This window comes from Salvelinus namaycush, chromosome 21, assembly GCF_016432855.1.
Source record: "Salvelinus namaycush isolate Seneca chromosome 21, SaNama_1.0, whole genome shotgun sequence".
Lineage (NCBI taxonomy): Eukaryota > Metazoa > Chordata > Actinopteri > Salmoniformes > Salmonidae > Salvelinus > Salvelinus namaycush.
The window spans coordinates 21,835,171-21,862,960 of record NC_052327.1 but is presented as its reverse complement, the minus strand read 5'-3'; the positions used below and the strand labels follow the sequence as shown (position 1 = coordinate 21,862,960).

The following is a 27,790-nucleotide window of genomic DNA, read 5'->3' as shown; positions in this document are numbered from 1 at the left end:
GATGCTTTGTTGCGAAATAAGAAGCCAATTCTAGATTTAACTTTGGATTGGAGATGTTTGATGTGAGTCTGGAAGGAGAGTTTACAGTCTAACCAGACACCTAGGTATTTGTAGTTGTCCACATATTCTAAGTCAGACCGTCCAGAGTAGTGATGCTGGACGGGCGGTCAGGTGCAGGCAGCGATCGGTTGAAGAGCATGCATTTAGTTTTACTTGTATTTAAGAGCGGTTGGAGGCCACGGAAGGAGAGTTGTATGGCATTGAAGCTCGTCTGGAGGGTTGTTAACACAGTGTCCAAAGAAGGGCCAAAAGTATACAGAATGGTGTCGTCTGCGTAGAGGTGGATCAGAGACTCACCAGCAGCAAGAGCGACATCATTGATGTATACAGAGAAGAGAGTCGGCCCAAGAATTGAACCCTGTGGCACCCCCATAGAGACTGCCAGAACATTGCAGGCCCTCCGATTTGACACACTGAACTCTATCAGAGAAGTAGTTGGTGAACCAGGCGAGGCAATCATTTGAGAAACCAAGGCTATTGAGTCTGCCGATGAGGATGTGGTGATTGACAGTCGAAAGCCTTGGCCAGGTCAATGAATACGGCTGCACAGTATTGTTTCTTATCGATGGCGGTTAAGATATCGTTTAGGACCTTGAGTGTGGCTGAGGTGCATCCATGACCAGCTCTGAAACCAGATTGCATAGTGGAGAAGGTGCGGTGGGATTCGAAATGGTCGGTAATCTGTTTGTTTACTTGGCTTTCGAAGACCTTAGAAAGGCAGGGTAGGATAGATATAGGTCTGTAGCAGTTTGGGTCAAGAGTGTCCCCCCCTTTGAAGAGGGGGATGACCGCAGCTGCTTTCCAATCTTTGGGAATCTCAGACGACACGAAAGAGAGGTTGAACAGGCTAGCAATAGGGGTTGGAACAATTTCGGCAGATAATTTTAGAAAGAAAGGGTCCAGATTGTCTAGCCCGGCTGATTTGTAGGGGTCCAGATTTTGCAGCTCTTTCAGGACATCAGCTGACTGGATTTGGGAGAAGGAGAAATGGGGAAGGCTTGGGCGAGTTGCTGTGGGGGGTACAGTGCTGTTGACCGGGGTAGGGGTAGCCAGGTGGAATGCATGGCCAGCCGTAGAAAAATGCTTATTGAAATTCTCAATTATAGTGGATTTATCGGTGGTGACAGAGTTTCCTATCTTCAGTGCAGTGGGCAGCTGGGAGGAGGTGCTCTTATTCTCCATGGACTTTACAGTGTCCCAAAACTTTTTTGAGTTTGTGTTGCAGGAAGAAAATTTCTGCTTGAAAAAGCTAGCCTTGGCTTTTCTAACTGCCTGTGTATATTGGTTTCTAACTTCCCTGAAAAGTTGCATATCAGGGAGGTTGTTTGATGCTAATGCAGAACGCCACAGGATGTTTTTGTGTTGGTTAAGGGCAGTCAGGTCTGGAGAGAACCATGGGCTATATCTGTTCCTGGTTCTAAAATTTCTTGAATGGGGCATGCTTATTTAAGATGGTGAGGAAGGCATTTAAAAAAAATAACCAGGCATTTAGACCCCATCATAGCACTGAGACTGCACTTGTGAAGGTGGTAAATGACCTTTTAATGGCGTCAGACCGAGGCTCTGCATCTGTCCTCGTGCTACTAGACCTTAGTGCTGCCTTTGACACCATCGATCACCACATTCTTTTGGAGAGACTGGAAACCCAAATTGGTCTACACGGACAAGTTCTGGCCTGGTTTAGATCTTACCTGTCGGAAAGATATCAGTTTGTCTCTGTGAATGGTTTGTCCTCTGACAAATCAACTGTACATTTCGGTGTTCCTCAAGGTTCCGTTTTAGGACCACTATTGTTTTCACTATATATTTTACCTCTTGGGGATGTTATTCGAAAACATAATGTTAACTTTCACTGCTATGCGGATGACACACAGCTGTACATTTCAATGAAACATGGTGAAGCCCCAAAATTGCCCTCGCTAGAAGCCTGTGTTTCAGACATAAGGAAGTGGATGGCTGAAAACTTTCTACTTTTAAACTCGGACAAAACAGAGATGCTTGTTCTAGGTCCCAAGAAACAAAGAGATCTTCTGTTAAATCTGACAATTAATCTTGATGGTTGTAAAGTCGTCTCAAATAAAACTGTGAAGGACCTCGGCGTTACTCTTGACCCTGATCTCTCTTTTGACGAACATATCAAGACTGTTTCAAGGACAGCTTTTTTCCATCTACGTAACATTGCAAAAATCAGAAATTTTCTGTCCAAAAATGATGCAGAAAAATTAATCCATGCATTTGTTACTTCTAGGTTAGACTACTGCAATGCTCTACTTTCCGGCTACCCGGATAAAGCACTAAATAAACTTCAGTTAGTGCTAAATACGCTTGCTAGAATCCTGACTAGAACCAAGAAATTTGATCATATTACTCCAGTGCTAGCTTCCCTACACTGGCTTCCTGTTAAGGCAAGGGCTGATTTCAAGGTTTTACTGTTAACCTATAAAGCGTTACATGGGCTTGCTCCTACCTATCTTTCCGAGTTGGTCCTGCCGTACATACCTATACGTACGCTACGGTCACAAGACGCAGGCCTCCTAATTGTCCCTAGAATTTCTAAGCAAACAGCGGGAGGCAGGGCTTTCTCCTATAGATCTCCATTTTTATGGAACGGTCTGCCTACCCATGTGAGAGACGCAGACTCGGTCTCAACCTTTAAGTCTTTACTGAAGACTTATCTCTTCAGTAGGTCATATGATTGAGTGTAGTCTGGCCCAGGAGTGTGAAGGTGAACGGAAAGGCTCTGGAGCAACGAACCGCCCTTGCTGTCTCTGCCTGGCCGGTTCCCCTCTCTCCACTGGGATTCTCTGCCTCTAACCCTATTACAGGGGCTGAGTCACTGGCTTACTGGTGCTCTTTCATGCCGTCCCTAGGAGGGGTGCGTCACTTGAGTGGGTTGAGTTACTGACGTGATCTTCCTGTCTGGGTTGGCGCCCCCCCCTTGGTTTGTGCTGTGGTGGAGATCTTTGTGGGCTATACTCGGCCTTGTCTCAGGATTGTAAGTTGGTGGTTGAAGATATCCCTCTAGTGGTGCGGGGGCTGTGCTTTGGCAAAGTGGGTGGGGTTATATCCTTCCTGTTTGGCCCTGTCCGGGGGTATCTTCGGATGGGGCCACAGTGTCTCCTGACCGCTCCTGTCTCAGCCTCCAGTATTTATGCTGCAGTAGTTTATGTGTCGGGGGGCTAGGGTCAGTTGGTTATACCTGGAGTACTTCTCCTGTCTTATCCAGTGTCCTGTGTGAATTTAAGTATGCTCTCTCTAATTCTCTCGTTCTCTCTTTCTTTCTCTCTCTCTGAGAACCTGAGCCCTAGGACCATACGTCACGGCAAACCGGGCATGATGACTCCTTGCTGTCCCCAGTCCACCTGGCCTTGCTGCTGTTCCAGTTTCAACTGCTCTGCCTGCGGTTATGGAACCCCTACCTGTCCCAGACCTGCTGCTTTCAACTCTTAATGATCGGCTATGAAAAGCCAACTGACTTTTATTCCTGATTATTATTTGACCATGCTTGTCATTTATGAACATTTTGAAAATCTTGGCTCTCTCTAATTCTCTCCTTCTCTCTTTCTTTCTCTCTCTCGGAGGACCTGAGTCCTAGGACCATACGTCAGGACTACCGGGCATGATGACTCCTTGCTGTCCCCAGTCCGCCTGGCCTTGCTGCTATTCCAGTTTCAACTGTTCTGCCTGCGGTTATGGAACCGCCACCTGTCCCAGACCTGCTGTTTTCAACTCTTAATGATCGGCTATGAAAACCCAACTGAAAATTATTCATGATTATTATTTGACCATGCTTGTCACTTATGAACATTTTGAACATCTTGGTATTGTTCTGTTATAATCTCCACCCGGCACAGCCAGAAGAGGACTGGCCACCCCTCATAGCCTGGTTCCTCTCTAGGTTTCTTCCTAGGTTTTGGCCTTTCTAGGGAGTTTTTCCTAGCCACCGTGCTTCTACACCTGCATTGCTTGCTGTTTGGGGTTTTAGGCTGGGTTTCTGTACAGCACTTCGAGATATTAGCTGATGTACAAAGGGCTATATAAAATAAACTTGATTGATTGATTGATCCTCTACTGACGGGATGAGGTCAATATCCTTCCAGGATACCCGGGACAGGTCGATTAGAAAGGCCTGCTCGCTGAAGTGTTTCAGGGAGCGTTTGACAGTGATGAGTGGAAGTCGTTTGACCGCTGACCCATTACGGATGCAGGCAATGAGGCAGTGATCGCTGAGATCTTGGTTGAAAACCAAGAGGTGTATTTAATAAAGGGCAAGTTGGTTAGGATGATATCTATGAGGGTGCCCGTGTTTACAGCTTTTGGGTGGTACCTGGTAGGTTCATTGATAATTTGTGTGGGATTGAGGGCATCAAGCTTAGATTGTAGGATGGCTGGGGTGTTATTAAGCATGTCCCAGTTTAGGTCACCTAGCAGCACAAGCTCTGAAGATAGATGGGGGGCAATCAGTTCACATATGGTGTCCAGAGCACAGCTGGGGGCAGAGGGTGGTCTATAGCAGGCGGCAACAGTGAAAGACTTGTTTTTAGAGAGGTGGAATTTTAAAAGTAGAAGTTCAAATTGTTTGGGTACAGACCTGGATAGTAGGACAGAACTCTGCAGGCTATCTCTCCAGTAGATTGCAACACCGCCCCCTTTGGCCATTCTATCTTGTCTGAAAATGTTGTCTGAGTCGCGTTGTACAAAACTGGCGATAGCTTTTTGAGCTAAAGGATAGCTGATGACCGCCAACCGTGGTTAGCTGAATACTAACGTTAGCCAGTGATTTGAGGTGAAAAATACTTTTTTTAAATTAATTGGTGAGGCAGATTGCAGGAGAGTGTTTTGAAGTTGAGTTTTTAGAAAAAAAATATATAAAAAGATATGCGAAGAAAAGATGTAAATATATATATACACGGGACAAGTCGAGGACAAAGGACGTCTGACTGCTATGCCATCTTGGAATGAGAAGATGGCCACCATTGCATTCTTGGGTACAGGAACAAAGGTAACTGAACTAAATGACTATCGCCCCGTAGCACTCAATTCTGTCATCATGAAGTGCTTTGAGAGACTAGTCAAGGAGCATATCCCCTCCACCTTACCTGTCACCCTAGACCCACTTCAATTTGCTTACCGCCCCAATAGGTTCACAGACGATGCAATCGCCATCACACTGCCCTATCCCATTTGGAGAGGAAGAGGAATACCTATGTAAGAATGCTGTTCATTGACTACAGCTCAGAATTCAACAACATAGTGCCCTCCAAGCTCATTATTAAGCTTGATGCCCTGGGTCTCAACCCCGCCCTGTGCAATTGGGTCCTGGACATCCTGACGGTGCGTCCCCAAGTGGTGAAGGTAGGAAACAACATCTCCACTTCGCTGATCCTCAACACTGGGGCCCCACAAGGGTGCGTGCTCATCCCCCTCCTGTACTTCCTGTTCACCCATGACTGCATGGCCATGCACGCCTCCAACTCAATCATCAAGTTTGCAGACGACACAACAGTAATAGGCTTGATTACCAACAATGACGAGACAGCCTACAGGGAGGAGGTGAGGGATCTGAGTGTGGTGTCAGGAAAATAACCTCTCACTCAACGTCAAGAAAACAAAGGAGATGATTGTGGACTTCAGGAAACAGCAGAGGGAGCACCCCCCATCCAAATCTATGGGACAGCATTGGAGAAGGTGGACAGTTTTAAGTTCCTCGGCGTACACATCAAGGACAAACTGAAATGGTCCACCCACACAGACAGTGTGGTGAAGAAGGCGCAACAGTGCCTCTTCAACCTCAAGAGGCTGAAGAAATGTGGCTTGTCACCTAAAACCCTCAAACTTTTACAGATGCACAATTGAGAGCATCCTGTCGGGCTGTATCACCACCTGGTACGGCAACTGCACCGCCTACAACCAATGGGATCTCCAGAGGGTGATCATCAAGGACAACAACCACCCGAGTGACTGCCTGTTCACCCCGCTACCACCCAGAAGGCAAGGTCAGTACAGGTGCATCAAAGCTAGTACCGATAGACTGAAAAACAGCTTCTATCTCAAGGCCATCAGACTGTTAAACAGCCATCACTAGCACAGAGAGGCTGCTGCCTACAGACAGACTTGAAATCATTGGCCACTTTAATAAATGGACCACTAGTCACTTTAATAATGCCACTTTAATAATGTTTACATATCTTGCATTACTCATCTCATATGTATATATTGTATTCTATACTATTTATTGCATGTTAGCCTATGCAGCTCCGTCCCTAATCATCCACATACTTATATATTCTTATTCCATTCCTTTACTTAGATTTGTGTGTATTAGGTATCTGTTGTTGAATTGTTAGATATTACTTGTTAGATATTGCTGCACTGTCGGGACTAGAAGTACAAGCATTTCGCGACACTCGCAATAACATCTGCTTACCATGTGTATGTGACCAATAACATTTGATTTGATTTCAATACAAAACCTAGGGGGCTCATGGTTCTCACCCCCTTCCATTCACTTACACAGTAATTATGACAACATCCAGAGGATGTACTCCAACCTATCAGAGCTCTTGCAGCATGAACTGACATGTCCATCCCATCAAAGCATCAGAGAATGAATCTTGTACTGAAATCATAAGCTACAGCTAGCTAGCCCTGCAGTGCATAAAATGTGGTGATAGATGACTCAGAGAAAGACAATAGCTGAACAGTTAACAAATTAATTTCTTCAAAAAATGAGAGAGAAGCAAGAGAGTGAGAGAACTATATTTCGTCTTGTTTTTCACTTTCACTTTCTTTGCCAGCAAATGCAGCTAGCTAGCTAGTTTAACATACTCAAACACCCAGCTCAATCAGAGGGATGCTATATTAGCTAGCTGGCTATGACTATCCAACACAACACTGTAACTCTTCCAAGTCAAGGTAAGCTTTTGGTTTTACAAATGTATTGCCATCGGGCCCACCGGTGTAAGTGCTAAACTGCTTACTGACTGTACACGAACGTTACTGCATAATTGTAGCGGGTTTACTAACACTTTCGTTCTATTAGCTATGTTGACTAGGACGTAACTTTAGCTAATATGGTGACAACGAGGTAGGCTGTGTGTAGCGGTTATGACATGGTTTGGCTTGGAAAGGTTTTTTAGCCTTATCGCATACAGCTGATGTGTTGTGCATTGAAGTCCACAAGCGAAGGGAAAAGGTTTGAGGAGGAGAGCGCGTAGATGCGAGAAGGAATACAACGTGGCTGCTGTAAAAGTGAACTGGGTTTATGTCCGATCAGGGGTGTATTCATTTAGCCGATTCTGTTGAAAAACGTTTCTTAAACAGAAGCAAACTGAATGAAACGGGAATAAACATACCTGAATTTGTCCAATAGAAACTCTTGTTTGCAACTGTTGAACTAATGATTACACCCTAGTGTAATCAAGTATGCAAGGCGGTATTGAATGTGTCACTGTCTGTTACCTTAAATCTTTCTCTCGACCTGTGTACACCTACGTTGTAAACTTTAATTCATAGGCTAGGTTGTAGCAACCTCAGGATGGGTATAGGGAAAATTAGATTATCATGTAGTAGCCTAAACCTATCAATGTTACATTGAACTGGATGAATGGAATATGAATGACAGTCATCCAATATGCTGTAATAGAAAAGGCCATGCTCATGAAAAAAGAAAATTGTCTGCCTTCAACTTAAACAGCACCGACCGCCACTGACTAGCATGTAGCCTACAACCATTATTGTAATGGAAAGTTTCTCCCAAATCCACTGACTGTGTTAAAATTAATAGGCATATTGTTGTGCCATCATCATCTCCTATTTGTAAACCACATGCATGTGGTTTACAAATAGGGGCAATGTGAGATTGTTGTTCGATGCAAATAGGCAATGTGTCTCAAATCAGATGTGAAAATCACACCGCCATGTACATCGTCTTAATTTACTGTAGTCTACTTTCAAGCCATAAGACTGCTGAACAACTAATCAAATGGGCACCCGGACTATTTCCATTGACCCCCTTTGTTTTTACACTGCTGCTACTCGCTGTTTATCATCTATGCAGTCACTTTACAAATTACCTCGACTAACCTATAGCCTCGTTATTGTTACGTACATTTATTGTGTTTATTTTTGATATTTCGATTTTTTTTTACTTTAGTTTATTTAGTAAATATTATATTAACTATATTGTTTGAACTGCATTGTTGGTTAAGGGCTTGTAAATAAGCATTTGTTGTATGTGGCGCGTGTGACAAATACAATTTGATTTGATTCGATAAGAAACTATGCTTGGGTTACATTTTAGAGTAGGCTACCAGAGCAGAGTATTATAGCCCGTACCTGTGTTTCATCGGCGTTACTGTCTCTGTCCAGCTCTCCGATGTAGTACTGTTCCATCCACCGCCGTGCGTTCTCGGAATGGCGGTGCGGGGGTCCCTCCATCTCCAGGCTGATATCACTCCCTGACCTGTGTAATATCAGAGCCTCTCCACCCGGGTGAATTCGAAGGAATCCCGTCACATCATAAACCTTCGTCCCCAATAATACCCAACATGAGTATTTTGTGCAATGACGGGCTACCTCCATCTCAGAGAAAAACCGAGGGGACACCAATGGAGACATTGCGATGTTGAAGTGTCCACAAAAAATAGCATAAACTAAAGGAGCGCGTAAAGACCCCCTGGCCGACTGACCGCGTACTAACTTCTACTTCATTTCTCAGCCCTGACTGAGTTTACTCGACCAACTCATTAGCATATCATTAATTATTCATCGCTCAAGACTGTCTTTCATCTGCCTTTTGCTTGCTCTGCAACTTCACAGCGCTCTAGCTGCTTTTTTACCCCCAATGTTTACAGCTATGAGATCATTATTGCATTGTTAATTCATGTTTAGATGTGGTTGAGATCAAATAAAAACAAACTTTTTAAACTAGTCTAATAGAGAACCTGTTAAACATGCGTGTTATTTCCTCATGGGCGTAGTTCTGTTTGATGTGTGGGCGCCTCTCAATATCAATAACCTGTATTAGGGGTCACCAACCGGTCGATCGATCATCTAGGTATTCCCAGTCGATCACCAAACATTTCTGTAGAAAAGCCGACGATAAAGGCTTGAGCTCCTTTATTACTAGATTTTTTTTAAATTCGACTTTGCGCTTTTGCCTTTACGTGCACTTGATTCAGAAACCCTGTGCGCCGAAAAGGCAGTGTTCCCGTTTTGAACCATTTCATTTGTCTGAACTGAAGGGACAAACTCCGCCTACCCGGCCGACACGGAGAGCTGTGCGTAAATCAAGTGCGCCTACTGGTCTGGACAATCTGATAGCTCAAATCACCGTGCCTAGTACTCCACAGCAAAGTTTGATACCTGCCTACATGAGATTTAGTCACTTTTAAAACTATGACCATAGAGAAACTATCAAAGATTACAGCAAAGAGCTGTATGTTTAAGTCTTTATTCAGCACTGTCAACACTGTTTTTATAAAACATACTCCTGACTCTCGCGTTGCAGCTGCACTGAATTAGTAGCCACGTGTATCGGAATACCTGCATTTTTATTATTAGCAGTTCGTCGTCTATTTTAATTTCGATAAATATTTCACTTTCTCTGGTCAAATGAGCAACGTGAATTTGTGCATGAGGCGGAAATAATGCGGTGCGACTCGAGGTCTGCCTACCTGAGGGGAGATTTTGACCATTCTCTTTCGTGTATAGTTTTTGACACCCCCTCCCTTTCCCGACACACACACACACACCGGCACTCATACTTATTGTCATTTATTAGGTCTCTCTTAAAAGGGCCTTGGGGTTGTTTGGGCATCGTTGAGTGGCAAGGGACAGTGTGACGTTTACTAGTATTGTGCGTACGTCTTGCTACTACCGAGGAGAGAAAGTTGGAGGGACCAGCTCTCAAACTCTCAAGGAAGATGTCGTTACCCTCTTCCGTAGTACGGTACAAACGCACTCGATAAGTTGCACAGGTTGTAAACGTTTCTCATTTTCAGGGGCCACTTTCTTTCATTTGAGAAGCTAAGAAATTCGTCAAACTGGCCCACGTGGAGCTGACAAACAACTTACGTTTATTGATATGCACACCATCAGTAGCACTTATGTATGTTCTGCTCCAAATCTGTGAGTACTCCTGTTTTCATATTTATACTGCCATTTATTAAACTTTAAAGTACATTTTCATGTAAATAGTTAATGGGTACATGTTGATTATTTTGTGCATTTTCCAGGAGCTTTCTCAATTGTCTTATTTAAAGAGATCAGGGGAAATGTTTCCAGTTTAATCCATATTGGTTTAAATGGGTTTCTGGTTTTTTGCTTCCCTCTGGAAAATCAGCTGTTAATATTAAATAAATACTCATAAATGCATTATTTATTTTGTCATTTGTTATTGTGTACTTTTATTACTGTGTTTTGCTGTATTATGTTGTATAATCACCTTCCGGTGTAAAAACCATGGAAATGAAAAACAAAAAATGTTTTAAGTGAGAAGTAGGCATTGGTCTGAAGCTGAAAAATAAAGGAAATTCACCAGCACCACAAGGTGTACCCATGCTCTACCAAGGTTTTCCAGCACACAGCTTTGACCTACTACAGTGATTATGTTGGTCTATTGTACTTCCAACAATAAGTAGGCAGATTGCTTAGGATTCAAACAGCCTAATTCTGTCACACCCTGATTTGTTTCACCTGTCTTTGTGCATGTCTCCACCCTCCTCCAGGTGTCGCCCATCTTCCCCATTATCCCCAGTGTATTTATACCTGTGTTCTCTTCTCAGTTTGTTTTGTTTCATCAAGCCTACCAGTGTTTTTCCTGTCTTTCTCTAGTCCCTGTTTTCTGGGTTTTTACCATTCTGCCTGCCCTGATCCTGCCTGCCGTTCTGTACCTTTCGGACTCTGCTCTGGATTACTGACCTCTGCCTGCCCTTGACCTGTCGTTTGCCTGCCCCCTTGTTTTTGTAATAAACTTTTGTTACTTCGAAACTGTCTGCATCTGGGTCTTCTCCTGAGCCTTGACAACTTCATACTCTTCAGAGGGACTTTACAGTGACCTGCTATTAAAATAATGTATGAATTTAAAATTAATTACATTAAGATTTTGTCACTGATCTACATATAATAGCACATAATGTCAAAGTAGAATTTTCTTTTATTAAAAATGTAAAAGCTGAAACATCTTGCGTAAATAATTATTCAACCCCTTTTATGGTAATCATACATAAGTTAAAGAATAAAGATGTGCTTTACAAATCGCATTAAGTTGCATGGATTCATTCTGTGTTCAATATTGGTGGATAACATGACTTTTGAATAACTACCCCATCTGTTCTCCACACATACAATCATCTGTAAAGTCCCTCAATCAACCAGTGAATTTCAAGCACAGATTCAACCACAAAGACCAGGAAGGTTTTTCAATGCCTCACAAAGACATGCATCTATTGGTAGATAAAAATTAAAAGCAGACACATATCGTTTTGACCATGGTGAAGTTATTAACTAGGCTTTGGGTTGTGTGTCAATGCACCCAGTCACAAGAAAGATACAAGCGTCCTTCCTAACTCAGTTGCCGGAGAGGAAGGAACCTGTTCAGGGATTTCACCATGAGGACAATGGTGATTTTAAAATAGTTAGAGTTTAATGGTTGTGATATGAGAACTGAGGCTGGATCAACAACATTGTAGTTCATCCAAAATACCAACCTAAATGGCAGAGTGAAAATAAGTAAACCTCTACCACATAAAAATATTCCAAAACATGCATCCTGTTAGCAACAATGCACTTAAGTAATACTGCAAAACAAATGGCAAAAAATGAACTTTTTGTCCTGAATACAAAGCGTTATGTTTGGGGCAAATCCAACACAACATATCACTGAGTACCACTCTTCATATTTTCAAGCATGGTGGTGGCTGCATCATATTATGGGTATGCTTGTCATCGGCAAGGACTAGGGAATATTTTTAGATACAAAGAAACGGTATACAGCTTTCAGCACAGGCAAAATCCTAGAGAAAAACCTGGTTTAGTCTGCTTTCCAACGGTTGCTTACCAAGACGACATTGAATGTTCCTTAGTGGCTTGGCTACAGTTTTGACTTAAATCGGCTTGAAAATATATGGCAAGACTTAATGGTTGTCTAGCAATGATAAACAATCAATAATTTAAAAAATAATTATGAGCAAATGTTGTACAATCCAGGTGTGCAAAGCTCTTAGAGACAACCAAAAAGACTCACAGCTGTAATCGTTGCCAAAAGCGCTTCTACAAAGTATTGACTCAGTGGTGTGAATTCTTATGGAAATTTGATATTTCTGTAGTTCAATTTCAAAAGATTTGCTAACTTTTCAAAAAACATGTTTTCACTGTCATTATGGGGTATTGTGTGTAGATGTGTGAGATATAAGTCAAGGTGTATGAATAATTTCTGAAGGCACTGTATATACAGTACCAGTCACAAGTTTGGACACATCTACTCATTCAAAGGTTTTTATTATGATTTTTTACTATTTTCTACATTGTAGAATAATAGAGAAGACATCAAAACTATGAAATAACACATGTAGTGACCAAAAAAGTATTAAACAAATCAAAATATATTTTATATTTGAGATTCTTCAAAGTAGCCATCCTTTGCCTTGACAGCTTTGCATTCTCTCAACCAGTTTCACTGGAAATGCTTTTCCAACTGTCTTGAAGGCGTTCCCACATATGCTCAGCACTTGTTGGCTGCTTTTTCTTCATTCTGCGGTAAAACTCATCCCAAACCATCTCAATTGGGTTGAGGTCATGTGATTGTGGAGGCCAGGTCATCTGATGCAGCACTACATCACTCTCCTTCTTGGTCAAATAGCCCTTACTAATGTAGTGAATTTTAAGGATAGCCCCAACAGGGACTCGAACCTGGTTCCAGCGACTGTCAAGCTGTTTCGACAAAAGTTACAAACCACTTGACAAGGTCGCTAGGTGCTGGGCTAAGGTCGCTACATTACTCCCTTCCTTTGGGAAAGTGTGGCCCCACGCTTCTCTAGTCCCTCGTGTACACGCCTCTACGACGGCCTCTCAGGCACCTTCCCACTTCTGACACCAATATAGCGAACTCAGAGGGTAGCACTGACTGGGACTCAAACCCAGGTCCAGGGACTGTCAAGCTAACACCTTAACCTTTACACCAAGAGGTCTGAACCACTTGACAAGTTCGCTAGGTGTTAGGTTAAGATCGCTACAGGTTTATTAAGGTGTATTAAGGTCTGTCGGAGTCCAAAGCAGCCCTAAATAATCCGTCAAACAGTAATCAGACCAGATATTTTGAGTCCCTTGCTGTTGGACTTGTGGATGTAGCAATGATGGTTTAGTATGGTTTAAAAGCAGTCTGCAAAGTTAGAATATGCCTATTTATTCCATAAATTAGAGTATATGGAACTCAGGGACAGACTGGTCATCATAGGGCAATTCTGGCAAATGCCAGATGGACTGGTCCGTCTGGTGCATGTTTGCGTACTGAGGAAGATGTAACTCAGTTCCAGAAGAAAGCCACTATCAATTTCCTTATGGTTGGGGGCTTTCATCAAGTAAGTGTTGCCTGGTGTCATGTGACTTCCATGACTGCACTTTAGGTTGGGGTCAGGTCCAATATTAGCTATGCACCCAAGAGGGAAAGAGGTTGGGACATCCTAGAAATGTATGACATTACAAGGTTATAGATGCTTTGTGAAGCCTCAATTTGATATGATTTTTAAAGCCTGTATTAAGCAGTGGTTATGCCACCTTTAAAAAGCACAGGTTTATGTCACATTTAACATGGATGGTTATGTCACACAGTTAGGCCCCATTTATGAACCCTTTATAGAGCATGACATACAGTTAGAGATGATTTGTGACAAATGTATGTAGTGTTTATGAAGCCTTCATAAGTTGCACTTCATTTAAAGCTCAACCACTTGCATGATCAATGTTTTCCAGGCAGCACAAGTGATCACACTGGTCAGTTTTGCATAGGATTCAAACTTTCTCAAGCAACCATGGAAGCCCAGTCTACTGGAGATCGTGATAGCTGACTACTAATGTTTATTATGCCTTGTGTTTGAACCACAAGATGGTGACATAAAACAAAGATGACATTAAATGGAAACAATGAAATAAATTAAATTAAACAAAGATTAATGATGTTAATAACATGTATTCTACCATGTCTAGTCATGTTGAAATATGATAATGCAAATAATAGCCCAATGTATTCAACATCTTGATGTTCATCCCTCATTACCCTAATTACTATAACACACCCTTCACTGTGTTCATTGGTTACACTAATTGCAATCTTTGTCTACGTAACCTGGTTTAAGCATTCATTATGAAACCCTGAAGAAGGCACTGCATTGCCGAAACGTTGGTTATTAGGTTTAACCATAACATTAATGGGAGCATACAGTGCATTCAGAAAGTATTCAGACCCCTTGACTTTTTCCACATTTTGTTACAGCCTTATTCTAAAATAGATTTTTTTTTTTTTTACATTTCCCCTCATCAATCAACACACAATACCCCATAATGACAAAGCAAAAACAGGTTTAGACATAAAAATAAAAAACTGAAATATCACATTTACAAAAATGTTTTAAAGACCCTTTACTCAGTACTTTGTTGAAGCACCTTTGGCAGCGATTACAATCTCGAGTCTTCTTGGGTATGACGCTACAAGCTTGACACACGTGTATTTGTGTTTCTCCCATTCTTCTCTGCAGATCCTCTTAAGCTCTGTCAGGATGGATGGGGAGCGACGCTGCACAGCTATTTTCAGGTATCTCCAGAGATGTTAGATCGGGTTCAAGTCCGGGCTCTGGTTGGGCCACACAAGGACATTCAGAGACTTGTCCCGAAGCCACACCTGCGTTGACTTGGCTGTGTGCTTAGGGTCTTTGTTCTGTTGGAACGTGAACCTTCGCCCCAGCCTGAAGTCCTAAGCACACTGGAACAGGTTTTCATGAAGGATCTCTCTATATTTTGCTCCGTTAATCTTTCTCTCGATCCTGACTAGTCTCCCAGTCCTTGCCACTGAAAAACATCCCCACAGCATGATGCTGCCACCACCATGCTTCACCGTAGGGATGGTGCCAGGTTCCAGACATGATGCTTGGCACTCAGGCCAAAGAGTTTAATCTTTGTTTCATCAGACCAGAGAAATAAGTTTGTTTCTCATGGTCTAAGAGTCCTTTAGGTGCCTTTTGGTAAACTCCAAACGTGCTGTCATGTGGCTTTTACTGAGGAGTGGCTTCCGTCTGGCCTCGCTACCATAAAGGCCTGATTGGTGGTCCTGCAGAGATGGTTGTCCTTCTGGAAGGGGAAGGTTCTCCCATCTCCACAGAGGGACTCTGGAGCTCTGTCAGAGTAACCTTCAAATTCTTGGCCACCTCCCTGACCAAGGCCCTTCTCCCCCGATTGCTCAGTTGGGCCGGGCGGCCAGCTCTAGGAAGAGTCTTGGTTGTTCAAAACTTCTTCCATCTCAGAATTATGGAGGCCACTGTGTTCTTGGGCAACTTCAATGCTGCAGACATTTTTTGGTACCCTTCCCCAGATGTGTGCCTTGACACAATTCTGTCTTGGAGCTCTACGGACAATTCCTTCGACCTCATATGGCTTGGTTTTTGCTCTGACATGCACTGTCAACTGTGGGACTTTATATAGACAGGTGTGTGTGCCTTTCCAAATCATGCCCAGTCAATTGAATTTACCACATGTGGACTCCAATCAAGTTGTAGAAACATCAAGGATGATCGATGGAAATAGGATGCACCTGAGCTCAATTTCGAGTCTCATAGCGAAGGGTCTGAATACTTATGTAAATAAGGTCTTTTTTTATTCATACATTTGCAAAAATGTCTAAAACCTGTTTTCCCTTTATCATTATGGGGTATTCTAAAATGATTTAATCAATTTTAGAATAAGGCTGTAACAAAACGTGGAAAAAAGGGAAGGGGTCTGAATACTTTCCGAATGCACTGTATATAGAGTGTGACTTTCTTTATTTTTATGCAAATACAGACTACCTGTTCGTTAGATATACGTAAATGAGACCAAGTTTACCATGGCCAAGTTAACCATGGCTGTCACGTTCTGACCTTAGTTCCTTTGTTATGTCTTTATTTTAGTTTGGTCAGGGCGTGAGTTGGGGTGGGCATTCTATGTTGTTTTTTCTATGTTTTGTTCTATTGTTCTATTTCTATGTGTTTGGCCTAGTATGGTTCTCAATCAGAGGCAGGTGTCAGTCGTTGTCTCTGATTGGGAGTCATATTTAGGTAGCCTGTCTGTCATTGTGGGTGATTCTTTTTTGTTCTGTGTTTTTGTTTCACCGTACAGGATTGTTCGTTTCTCGTTTTCTTGTTTTTGTTCAGTGTTCATTATTTCATATTAAATCAATATGGACACTTACCATGCTGCGCATTGGTTCTCCTCTTCCTTCACCAGATGAAAAGCGTTACAGAATCACCCACCAACCAAGGACCAAGCAGCGTGGTAAATTGGAGCAGTGCAATCTGGACTATGTAACAACCTGGGAGGAAATAGAGAGGTGGTCGATCGATCCAGGGAGAGTGCCGGAGCCCGCCTGGGATTCTCTGGAACAGTGCGAGGAGGGATACAGGAGAATGGAGTTGGTGACAAGAACACGGCAGCGCAACAGGCACGAGAGGCAGCCCCCCCCAATTTTTTGGGGCGGGGGCACACGGGGAGTGTGGCAGAGTCAGGTTGGAGACCTGAGCCCACTTACTGGTCAGGCACCGTGTTATGCGGTTAAGCGCACGGTGTCGCCAGTACGCGTCCATAGCCCGATGCGCTATAGGACAGCCCCCCGAAAGTGTCATGCGAGTGTGGGCATCCAGCCAGGGTATATTGTGCCTGCTCAGCATGTCTGGTCTCCGGTACGCCGTTTCGGTCCAGGGTATCCTGCGCCGGCTCTGCGTGCTGTGTCTCCGGGGCGCTGGGAGGGTGCAGTGCGTCCTATGCCTGCGCTCCGCTCGTGCCCGGGCGAATGTGGGAGTTGAGCCTAAGGGAGAGGTGCGGGTAGTATGCACTAGATCTCCAGTGCTCACCCACAGCCCGGTTCAACCTGTGCCTGCACTCTGGAGGGTCCGGGCTAGAGTAGTCATCCAGCCTGGGGGAGTGGTGCCAAGGCTGCGCACCAAAGCTCCAGTGCTCCCCCACAGCCCGGTCCTTCCAGTGCCTCCTCCAAGCACCAGGCCTCCTGTAGGTCTCCCCAGCCTGGTGGGTCCTGTAGCAGCCCCACGCACCAGGCTGTCTCTCCATCTCCTCCCTCCAGGTTCTCTCTTCAGGCCAGAGCCGCCCGTCTGTCCTGAGCCGCCTGAGCCGCCCGTCTGTCCTGAGCCGCCTGTCTGTCCTGAGCCGCCCTTCAGTCAGGAGCCGCCTGAGCCGCCCTTCAGTCAGGACCCGCCTGAGCCGCCCTTCAGTCAGGAGCCGCCTGAGGCGCCCGTCAGTCCAGAAGCGCCCGTCAGTCCAGAGGCGCCCGTCAGTCCAGTGGTGCCCTTTACTAGGGTGTCCAATCCAGGGTCGGTGACGAGGGTCGCCGCTCCTAAGGTGTCACAGAAGTGGGCCGAGACTATGGTGGAGTGGGGTCCTCGTCCCGCTCCAGAGCCGCCACCGCGGTAAATGCCCACCCAGACCCTCCCCTATAGGTTCAGGTTTTGCGGCCGGAGTCCGCACCTTTGGGGGGGGGGGGGGGGGGGTAATGTCACGTTCTGACCTTAGTTCCTTTGTTATGTCTTTATTTTAGTTTGGTCAGGGCGTGAGTTGGGGTGGGCATTCTATGTTGTTTTTTCTATGTTTTGTTCTATTTCTATGTGTTTGGCCTAGTATGGTTCTCAATCAGAGGCAGGTGTCAGTCGTTGTCTCTGATTGGGAGCCATATTTAGGTAGCCTGTCTGTCATTGTGTGTTGTGGGTGATTATTTTCTGTTCTGTGTTTTTGTTTCACCATACAGGATTGTTTGTTTGTCGTTTTCTTGTTTTTGTTCAGTGTTCATTATTTCGTATTAAATCAATATGGACACTTACCACGCTGCGCATTGGTCCTCCTCTTCTTCCAACCACGACAAGCGTTACAATGGCCAAGTTTTCAGGTCCATTTCTGGAGAGGTGTTATTGGCGATCCACCTGGAGCATGCACTCTTTGTTGGAGAAAGCTGGAGTCAGTGCAGTTCCAGGTAGCCTAGATATTAAAGATATTCCTCAGTACTATATTCTCCAGTACTCTATACTTTTTAGCCATTAGTTCTGAAAGTAGCGCTCATGAGACAAAAGTGGTCCCCGTAAATTGCATACCATGTCACGTGTTGATATGTGCACCACATTACTTTCTCTCTCTCTCTCTGCTGTGTGCACTGAACCCTTTGGCCCGCCCTGCAATCTCATTGGATAACGTGGGACAGGCCTCTTGCTAGCTTTCACTCAAATGGCAAGATGCTAAACCTCATTGGCTAAACCTCGAATTGCTAGGGAGCCCACATGGTCCAAGCTTGCAGTACTCAAAATGGCATGCACAGCTTCCATAAAAAAGTCACTTTCACACATCATTATGCTTGGTGGAACAATAAGACACATAGTCCAGCTCTACAACACAATACCAAAGGCATGTCATGACTATTCAATTTTCAAAATGATTTTCTTTTTGATTCTAAGAGGAGCTGTGATAACTAACTACAAACATGAATGGTCTATAGCGTTCTAAAAACACTCATCCATAGGTGGCAGAAGAACAGACGATTTTACTCACCCGTAAAGTGAGGATGCATTAGGATGGAAAATAACTTGTCATTTTCTTGAAGGATTTTTACATTACTTAATTGAGCTTCATATCATAAGACTGGAATCAAATTGGATTCAACTCAGTAATTCAACACCACCTCTGATGGCAAAATGTTCTTACTTTACTTAAACCCTCGGCTCCTACAATAGGAGCATAGGCCATTGACGAATGTCCTCCATCTTACTCGGTTATGGGCAAAGTTTTTTCAGGACACACCAGTTGAAACCGCTCTCAGTCATTTCTGCCTGGACGTCTCTCCTTCAAGTGTTTCTGGGTTGCCCCTGTTTCTTTTCCCCTGGCAAAATTGGGGCAAAATAATAGTTATTATAAACTGGCCTACATATAATCATGATGAATTGTAAAGAACAGGGTTTTTTTTAACCTAAAATGAGGTGTCCCATTTGTCAATGTGAGTGTGTGTGTACGTGTGTGCTCCGGTATATGAATAGTGCTGTGAATAGGATGTAACATACATACTGTAGCTTCTACTGGCAATGATGTGAAGCATAGCATAGATAAGGCATACTTTCATACAGCAGCTCACCTTTATGCTCAATGGAAGCACTTCTCTGGGTACAGAGTAGTCCTCTCAAGTGGTCTAAGTCAAGCATGAGCACCAAGGGCCCAATTCAAACAATGAAATGATGACACAATGCGTCCCTCTTACCAAGCTTGTCATCCTATTATTTTCCCTCTTCATTCCCAGAATTACACTTATGTTCCCACTAGGGGTTGGAACCGGTTCAGTGAACAAAACCGAAACCCAGAAAAGAAATGTGAGAAAGATGTTCATTGACTACAGCTCAGTGTTCAACACCATAGTGTCCACTAAGCTCATCACTAAGCTAAGGACCCTGGGACTAAACACCTCCCTCTGCAACTGGATCCTGGAATTCCTAACGGGTCGCCAAACATGACTCCAACACCATCATTAAGTTTGCTGATGACACAACAGTTGTCTCACCGACAACGACGAGATAGCCTATAGGGAGGAGGTCAGAGAACTGGCAGTGTGGTGCCAGGACAACAACCTCTCCCTCAATGTGAGCAAGACAAAGGAGCTGATCGTGGACTACAGGAAAAGGCAGATTGAACAGGCCACCATTAACATCGATGGGGCTGTAGTGGAGCGGGTCGGGAGTTTCAAATTCCTTGGTGTCCACATCACCGACTAACTATCATGGTCCAAACACACCAAGACCGTCGTGAAGAGGGGACTTCAAAGATTTGGCATGGGTCCCCAGATCCTCAAAAAGTTCTACAGCTGCACTATCGAGATCATCCTGGTATCACCGCCTGGTATGGCAACTGCTCGGCATCTGACCGTAAGGCGCTACAGAGGGTAGTGCGTACGGCCCAGTACATCACTGGGGCCAAGCTTCCTGCCATCCAGGACCTATAAAATAGGCGGTGTCAGAGGAAAACCCATAAAGTTGTCAGAGACTCGTCACCCAAGTAATAGAATGTTTTCTCTGCTACCGCACGGCAAGCGGTACCGGAGCGCCAAGTGGTACCGGAGCGACAAGTCTAGGACCAAAAGGCTCCTTTACAGCTTCTACCCCCAAGCCATAAGACTGCTGAACAATTAATCAAATAGCCACTGGACTATTTATATTTCCCCCCACCCCACCTCCATTTGTTTTGAACACTGCTGCTACTTGCTGTTTATTATCTATGCATAGTCACTTCACCCCTACCTACATGTACAAATTACCTCAACTAACCTGTACCCCCGCACACTGACTCGGTACCCCCGTGTATAACTTCGTTATTGTTATGTTACTGTGTTACTTTTAATTATTTTGTATTTTAGTTTATTTGGTAAATATTTTCTTAACTCTTCTTGAACTGCACTGTTGGTTAAGGGCTTGTAAGTAAGCTTTCACGGTAAGGTCTACACTTGTTGTATTTGGCGCATGTGATAAACAAAGTTTGATTTGATTTTAAAAGGGAATGAAAGTGATCTATACTGTTGGGAACCGGCTAATAACATTATTTTACGTACCAGGCATTTTTTCTCCAGTCCCACAAGAAAACACAACAAAGCGCCTATGCAAACCCTCCCTCTGTCAATCAGGAACTTCTTCTGGTGTCTACTGACATTACAAGCATGATTCAGAAGATAGGGAGAGATTTCTTATTAGAGAAGAACGGATAAACTTTTTCTATGTTAGTTAGGGATGCTATATGTTATGTTTGTTCCTTATATACTAACTACTTTTAATGACCATATACTTCAGCTAGAAAACTCCATGTTCAGCCATGCAAGGCATTCTTCAACCACCTGCATAGCCTGCTGGGTAACGTAGTCTAAATGTTATTAACACATAACAACACATCTTCTTTCCTTTAAAAGAAAACTACTTTTCTATGTAACTACACATGTCACATCAGATTTGTTTACTCAACCTGCATAACATGCAATTTTCAATAACACACATTTCTTTCCCCCCAATTTTAATTTTTTCAACTAAATATAGTCTGTCCAACAATACTCTATTGTGGCTCTATTTCTTTTCACAAACAAAACATTCAGTCCATGTGCCCCTTTAAAAAAAAAAAATATTAGCAATTCTCAATAAGCCTTTCAGGGGCTCTGACAGTCCTTTTTGGTCGTTCTGCTAAAGTGCTTCCTGAAACAGTTGGACAGTGTTCGTTGTCATTCAGGGTGTTCTGACTGAATTGTCCATTTCTAAAGGCATTTGACGCTTCAGCAGTATCCTCCTGATGATCCTCAGTCCCTTGAGTGAATGGCTGAAGCCTTAGATCCACACTGTTTCGTCTCAGTTGTGATCCATGCTCTGTTTGGATCTCATAGGATCGCGGTGCAGCTTCTCTCTGCACACACCCTTGCTGCATCCAGGTTCCTGTACATGATCTCCAGGTTTCAGTTCAGGTAAGTGTCTTGCACTTTTGTCGTGTCGCTGTTTTTGTTTGTCTTTCTGTTTTTCCTTGGCGAGTTTGACTTTGTGAGCACCTCTGGGTGTTAGCAAGTCCTCATGGATGGGTAGATTGGTTCTGATGCGACGTCCCATCAACATTTGTGCACGTGAAAGTCCGTTCTGCAGCGGTGCACTGTGGTAGATCATCAGATTTTTTGGGAAATCCTCCTTTCCATTGCGTGCCTTTTTCATCAGACCTTTGACAATTTTGACTGAACTCTCTGCTAAGCCGTTGGACCTTGGGTAGTTTGAGCTGGAGGTGTTGTGTCGGAATCCCCAGTCGTTAGCGAACGATCGGAATTCGGAACTTGAGAACTGCGGGCCATTGTCCGAGTACAGTTCAGACGCAACCCCATGTCTTGAAAAGACTGATTTCAGGTAGGTGATTACAGCTTTGCTGGAGGTAGTTGGCAGTGTTGCTACTTCAGGGTAGTTTGAGTAGTAGTCTGTAACAACAATGTGACTTTTGCCATTGCAGTCAAAAAGGTCAACTCCAACTTTGTAGTAGGGTCTGTTGGGTACTGGATGAGGCATTAGTGGCTCTGCTTGCTGCTTTGGCCTGTAGGTCAAACACAGTTCACATAAAGCAGTGGTCTGGCTGATTTCCTGGTTCATTCTTGGCCAGTACATTACTTCTCGTGCTCGTCGTTTGCATTTTTCCTCACCCAAGTGGCCCTCGTGTATTTTCTGTAGCATTTCTTTGCGTAGTGTCATGGAAATGACAATCTTGTTGCCTTTGAACACTATGTCATCCACAACAGTGAGCTCTGCTCTGCACATCCAGTAATCCTGTATTCTCCTTGGACAGTTGTTTTTCTGTGCGGGCCATCCTATCAGTGGTTTCTTTCAACTCTGTCATTGTTTCGTCAGCTGCGGTCTCTCTTTTGATCTGCTCCATTCTCTCAGAAGACACAGGAAGTGATGCTACGATCATGTCGACGTAGGCCTGAATCTCAGTGTTTTCTGTGTGTCGAAGCTCTCCTTCTTGTCGACTGCTCGAGAAAGAGTGTCGGCAGCGAACAGGAACTTTCCCGGTATAGATCATCTTCACATCATACTTTTGCAGTCTGATCAACATTCTCTGGATTCTCATTGGATACCAATGGTGGACACCAATGGTTTGTGGTCGGTTTCTACTTCGAAGTCTCGTCCGTAGACGTATTTATGAAACCTTTCGCAAGCGTATGTGCTCGCCAGTAGTTCTTTCTCTATTTGTGCATACCTTGTCTCTGCGCCTGTCAAGGCTCTGGAAGCATAAGCGACGGGTTGCCATGTGTCGTCATGCTGTTGCAGAAGAGCTGCTCCCAGGCCAAACTGTGACGCGTCTGCAGAAATCCTTGTGCTTTTTTATGGATTATAGAACCTGAGCACTGGCTCTTCTGTGATTGTCTTCTTTGGGTTTTTGAAGCAGTTTTCCTGTTCATGGGACCATTCCCATTAATTTTTCTGTTCCAGAAGACATCTGAGTGGAGCGGACTGTGCTGACAGTTGAGGTATGAACTTTGCAAGGTAGGTGATCATGCCCATGAAGCGTCTCACATTGTCCTTGTTCTTCAGGCGCTCCATGTTGTTGATGGCTGATGTTTTCCTCGGGTCTGGTTTGACTCCATCCTCTGAAAGTACGTCTCCCACGAAGGTAAGTGTTTTCACACCAAACTCGCATTTGTCCTTGTTTAGCTTTAGGTTGACTTTCCGTGTCAGGTCCAGCACTTGTCTCACTCTCGCATCATGTTCTTCTTTTGTGGACCCCCAGACGATGATGTCATCCATCATAGTCTCGACTCCTGGAATGTGCTCGAAGATCATGTGGGTTGTCTTGTGGTAGAGCTCTGGCGCTGAGAGAATCCCATATGGTAGACGAAGAAATCTGTACCTGCCCTCAGGTGTGTTGAATGTGCATAGCTATGAGCTTGCATCATCTAGCTTCATTTGCCAGAATCCTGATGAGGCATCAAGCTTACTGAACCACTTTGCTCCAGCAAACTGCGACATTATCTCTTCTCTGGTTGGCAACTTGAAATGCTCTCTCTTGATTGCTTTGTTGAGATCTCTCGGGTCTAGACATATCCTGAGATCGCCGTTCTTTTTTTTCACCACAATAACCAGTGAGCTTAGGTTCATCCATTTTTGTGATGACGTCCATCTTCTCCATGCGTCCGAGTTCCTCTTTGAGCTTTTTCCTCAGTGCAAATGGAACTTTTCTGCATGCATGCACAACTGGAGTAATTTTGTCATCAGTACATATTTTGTGTTCTCCTGGTAAACATCCAAGACCCTCAAACACATCCTCATACTCAGCCAGTAGCGATTCTTGGTCATTTTCAGTCTGTGATGTCACTACATACACTCTTTTCAACAAATCGAGCTTTTCACGTGCATTGATTCCTAGAATAGGCTGTACACTCTTTTCCACAATCAGCAGCTGTGATCTGAACTGTTTTCCTTTGTGCTGTAAAGTTACTATGCAGCTTCCTTTGACTGGTACGTTCTCCCCAGTATAACCAGTAACCTTCATTTTCATCGGGTGTATTTTGCTCTTCACCTTCAGTGTTTTGTAGTCATCCAGCGACAACAGGTTTACCTGTGCTCCAGTATCAAGCTTGAATGGTATTATAGTTTCATTCACAGTCAATGGCACAATCCATTCAGCATTTACTGCATTGCCTATTTCCACAGAATCAACAAAGAATTCTTCAATCTCCTTGACTGTGTGAACCTTTTTCTTTGTAGCCTCAGCTTTGCAGCATTTTGAGAAATGATTATTTTTCCCACAGTTGTTACATGATTTGCCATATGCAGGGCATTTTTTGGGCTTGTGGATAAATCCACATTTTCCACATGTAGTGTTTTGATTTCTCTCTTTTGCTTGTTTTTGTTTTATAGGGCATTGTGTGTGGTGCTCCTCTCTTTTTATTGCATGCACTGACGTCTCATCCCTGCGCAGCTCTTTAGCTTGTTGGTTTCAGCTGCTCGACACATATTCACTGCTTTATCCAAAGTAAAATCTTGCTCACGCAGCAATCTCTCCTTGAGTCCATTATCAAGTATGCCACAGACTATCCTGTCTTTCACTAGTGAGTCTTTCAGATTTTCAAATTCACACGTTTTGCTCAGTGTGTTCAGCTCAGCCAAATACTGGTCAAAACTGACTCACTGTTTCTGATCATGAGAGAAAAACGTGTATCTCTCAAACGTGACGTTCTGGCTTAGTACAAAGTACTCCTCAAATTTATCCATTAGCACAGTCAATGTCAAGTTTGCCTCGTCTTGCTGAAAGCTATTGTAAATGTCCAATGCATCCTCTCCAATAACATGCAGAAAATGGAAGCTTTCAATTTGTCATCATCTCCCCCTGCACCACTGGCTGCTAGGTAGATATTGAATCTCTGCTTGAAACGTTTCCAATTGTCAGCTAAATTGCCTGTTAACTGCATAGGAGTAGGAGAACTATAACGCTTCGAACACACCGGCTGTGTTTGGCATCACTGCTGCATAACATTTTGCGCAGCTAGGCAACTATACTGATGCAGGTACCTTTTGCAAATGGTCGCATGCGGTTGGACACATGGAAGAGAGAATCATTTTCGCAGTATCCTCAAAACCGTGTCTTTTTGACACAACTGCTGACAGCTACAGGGACATAAACACAACAAATGCTGCTTGGAGACAAGTGTCCACGATAGTAGGATTGCCAGGTCAGTTTAGTAGTGAGCTTGTGCTAGATGTGGCTAGTTAGCGTTAGCTAGCTAGCTAACCTAGCCAATGAGGTGTGTGTGTGAAAGAAATAGTCAAATAAATTATGCTAGTTACTACCCCTGATAACTTTACCAAATAATCATGTTTGAAAGAGTGTGAGTGTGTATGCTACATAAATAGTAAAAGAAATGGTAGATACTACTGTATCCCTGATATTTTGGTCAGATAATCGTGTGTGTGTGTCTATGTGTACAGTAGGTGACATGTCCATGATATCTATCTAATAACTATAGTTATGCTAGGTAATGGTTTGGCTTATCATGTTCATGTCTATGTAGAAGAAGACTGTAGGAGGAAGTGGAGAGGACTCAGGGACAGGTATCAGAGAGAGAGAAGGGCAGAGAAAGACAAGAAGAGGTCTGGGTCAGCAGCTTCAGGCCAGCAGCCATGGCGCTTCTGCCACATTATTTTCTAGATTCATTTATTGTGCCTATGGCAACGAGTGGCAATTTTACAGCCAGACCCTCTACTACGTCATCCACAATTGTTGACGCCACCGGTGCATCAAGACCCTCAACGTCACCTACAAGTGCGACCATCGCCTCCACCGGTGCAGCGAGACCCTCTACAACGTCTACATCATCCACGAGTATGATCACCACCAGTGCAGCCATGGAAGATGATGAAATGGAGGAAGCACCTCTGGATCTAGGACCACCTGAGATTATTATGAACCTCACACCACTGAGGACCTCGTTGAACAGGATGTGGCCGTGGAGAGAAACGAAGAGGAACAACGTCACACCAGGCGTCATCGGAGGTACCAGCCCCCAGATCCACTCAACTCATTTCAGCAGAGGCTCCTCCAAGCCGTCGAGAGGGATGCAGCCCAACCTGATGCTCACAGGAAGGAGGATGAAGAGACCCTCTTTGCCATGAGCCTGGTGCCAACACTGAAGAGTCTGCCTCAGCAAAGAAAAGCAACAGTCAAGGTTAAAATGTATCAGCTGCTTTTCGATGACAAGTTCAAGTGTACGTTTTTTTTTTCTCCACATCACAGGTAGTGTCATATGTGTTGCGACAGTGAAGTAAAGTAGGTCATTTTTACAGTATAGTCATGTAGGTTAATTGGTATTTCAGATCAAAGTATTAATATGAGGCAAATGTATAGCTGTTGTTTCTGGGTTAGAAAATATCCTAAAACAACAGTTTGCTGTCTAAATATTTGCCTGTCACATTCATCTTCTGATCTGAAATACAAATTCCATGAGTAAACAGCAAGCATTACCAACTTTACCACACTGTTCCTATATTTATGCTAAATCTCACACTATACAAGCAGTATTTAGTTAACATAAATCTCACCTTTTATGGTGTCATATTATGTTAAGCTTGTATGTGTTGTTTTTCTCTTCCCTTTCAGAAATGGAGTCAATTTAGCCGACCAGCTCACAGGAAGGACAGGAAGAGGAGAGGAAGGACAGGAAGAGGAGAGGAAGGACAGGAAGAGGAGAGGAAGGACAGGAAGAGGAGAGGAAGGACAGGAAGAGGAGAGGAAACACAGGAAGAGGAGAGGAAGGACAGGAAGAGGAGAGGAAACACAGGAAGAGGAGAGGAAACACAGGAAGAGGAGAGGAAGGACAGGAAGGACAGGAAGAGGACAGGAAGGACAGGAAGAGGAGAGGAAGGACAGGAAGAGGAGAGGAGAGGAAGGACAGGAAGAGGAGAGGAAGGACAGGAAGAGGAGAGGAAACACAGGAAGAGGAGAGGAAGGACAGGAAGAGGAGAGGAAACACAGGAAGAGGAGAGGAAACACAGGAAGAGGAGAGGAAGGACAGGAAGGACAGGAAGAGGAGAGGAAGGACAGGAAGAGGACAGGAAGGACAGGAAGAGGAGAGGAAGGACAGGAAGAGGAGAGGAAGGACAGGAAGAGGAGAGGAAGGACAGGAAGAGGAGAGGAAGGACAGGAAGAGGAGAGGAAGGACAGGAAGAGGACAGGAAGGACAGGAAGGACAGGAAGAGGACAGGAAGAGGAGTTGTCTGGGTGTTGTTTTGACCTCCCTTATTGTACCTTTCTTTTCACACACGTCAGTTCTGTTTAAATTCAGTCAATTCATAAAGTCATTTGTTTATAAAGTCTTAGGATAGCATTCATTGTTAGTGTTGCATAGATTTCTGAATTGACACTCATACACCGGAGAATTCACAGATGCTCGTTGGTCTCTTACGAGACTAAAGGTGAATATATTTTTTTCATTTAAAACCAC

General features: G+C 43.9%; 1 protein-coding gene across 1 annotated transcript in view; it reads right to left on the bottom strand.

The window, feature by feature from the left end:
* Positions 1 to 9,257, bottom strand: part of LOC120066186 (fatty acid 2-hydroxylase-like) — a 39,462-nt gene extending 30,205 nt beyond the window's left edge. Inside the window, exon 1 of the mRNA XM_039017372.1 lies at positions 8,398 to 9,257. Within this exon, the coding sequence (XP_038873300.1) occupies positions 8,398 to 8,679 (282 nt within the window). The 5' untranslated portion in view covers positions 8,680 to 9,257. The remainder of the gene's footprint in view (positions 1 to 8,397) is intronic.
* Positions 9,258 to 27,790: the final 18,533 nt, after the last annotated feature.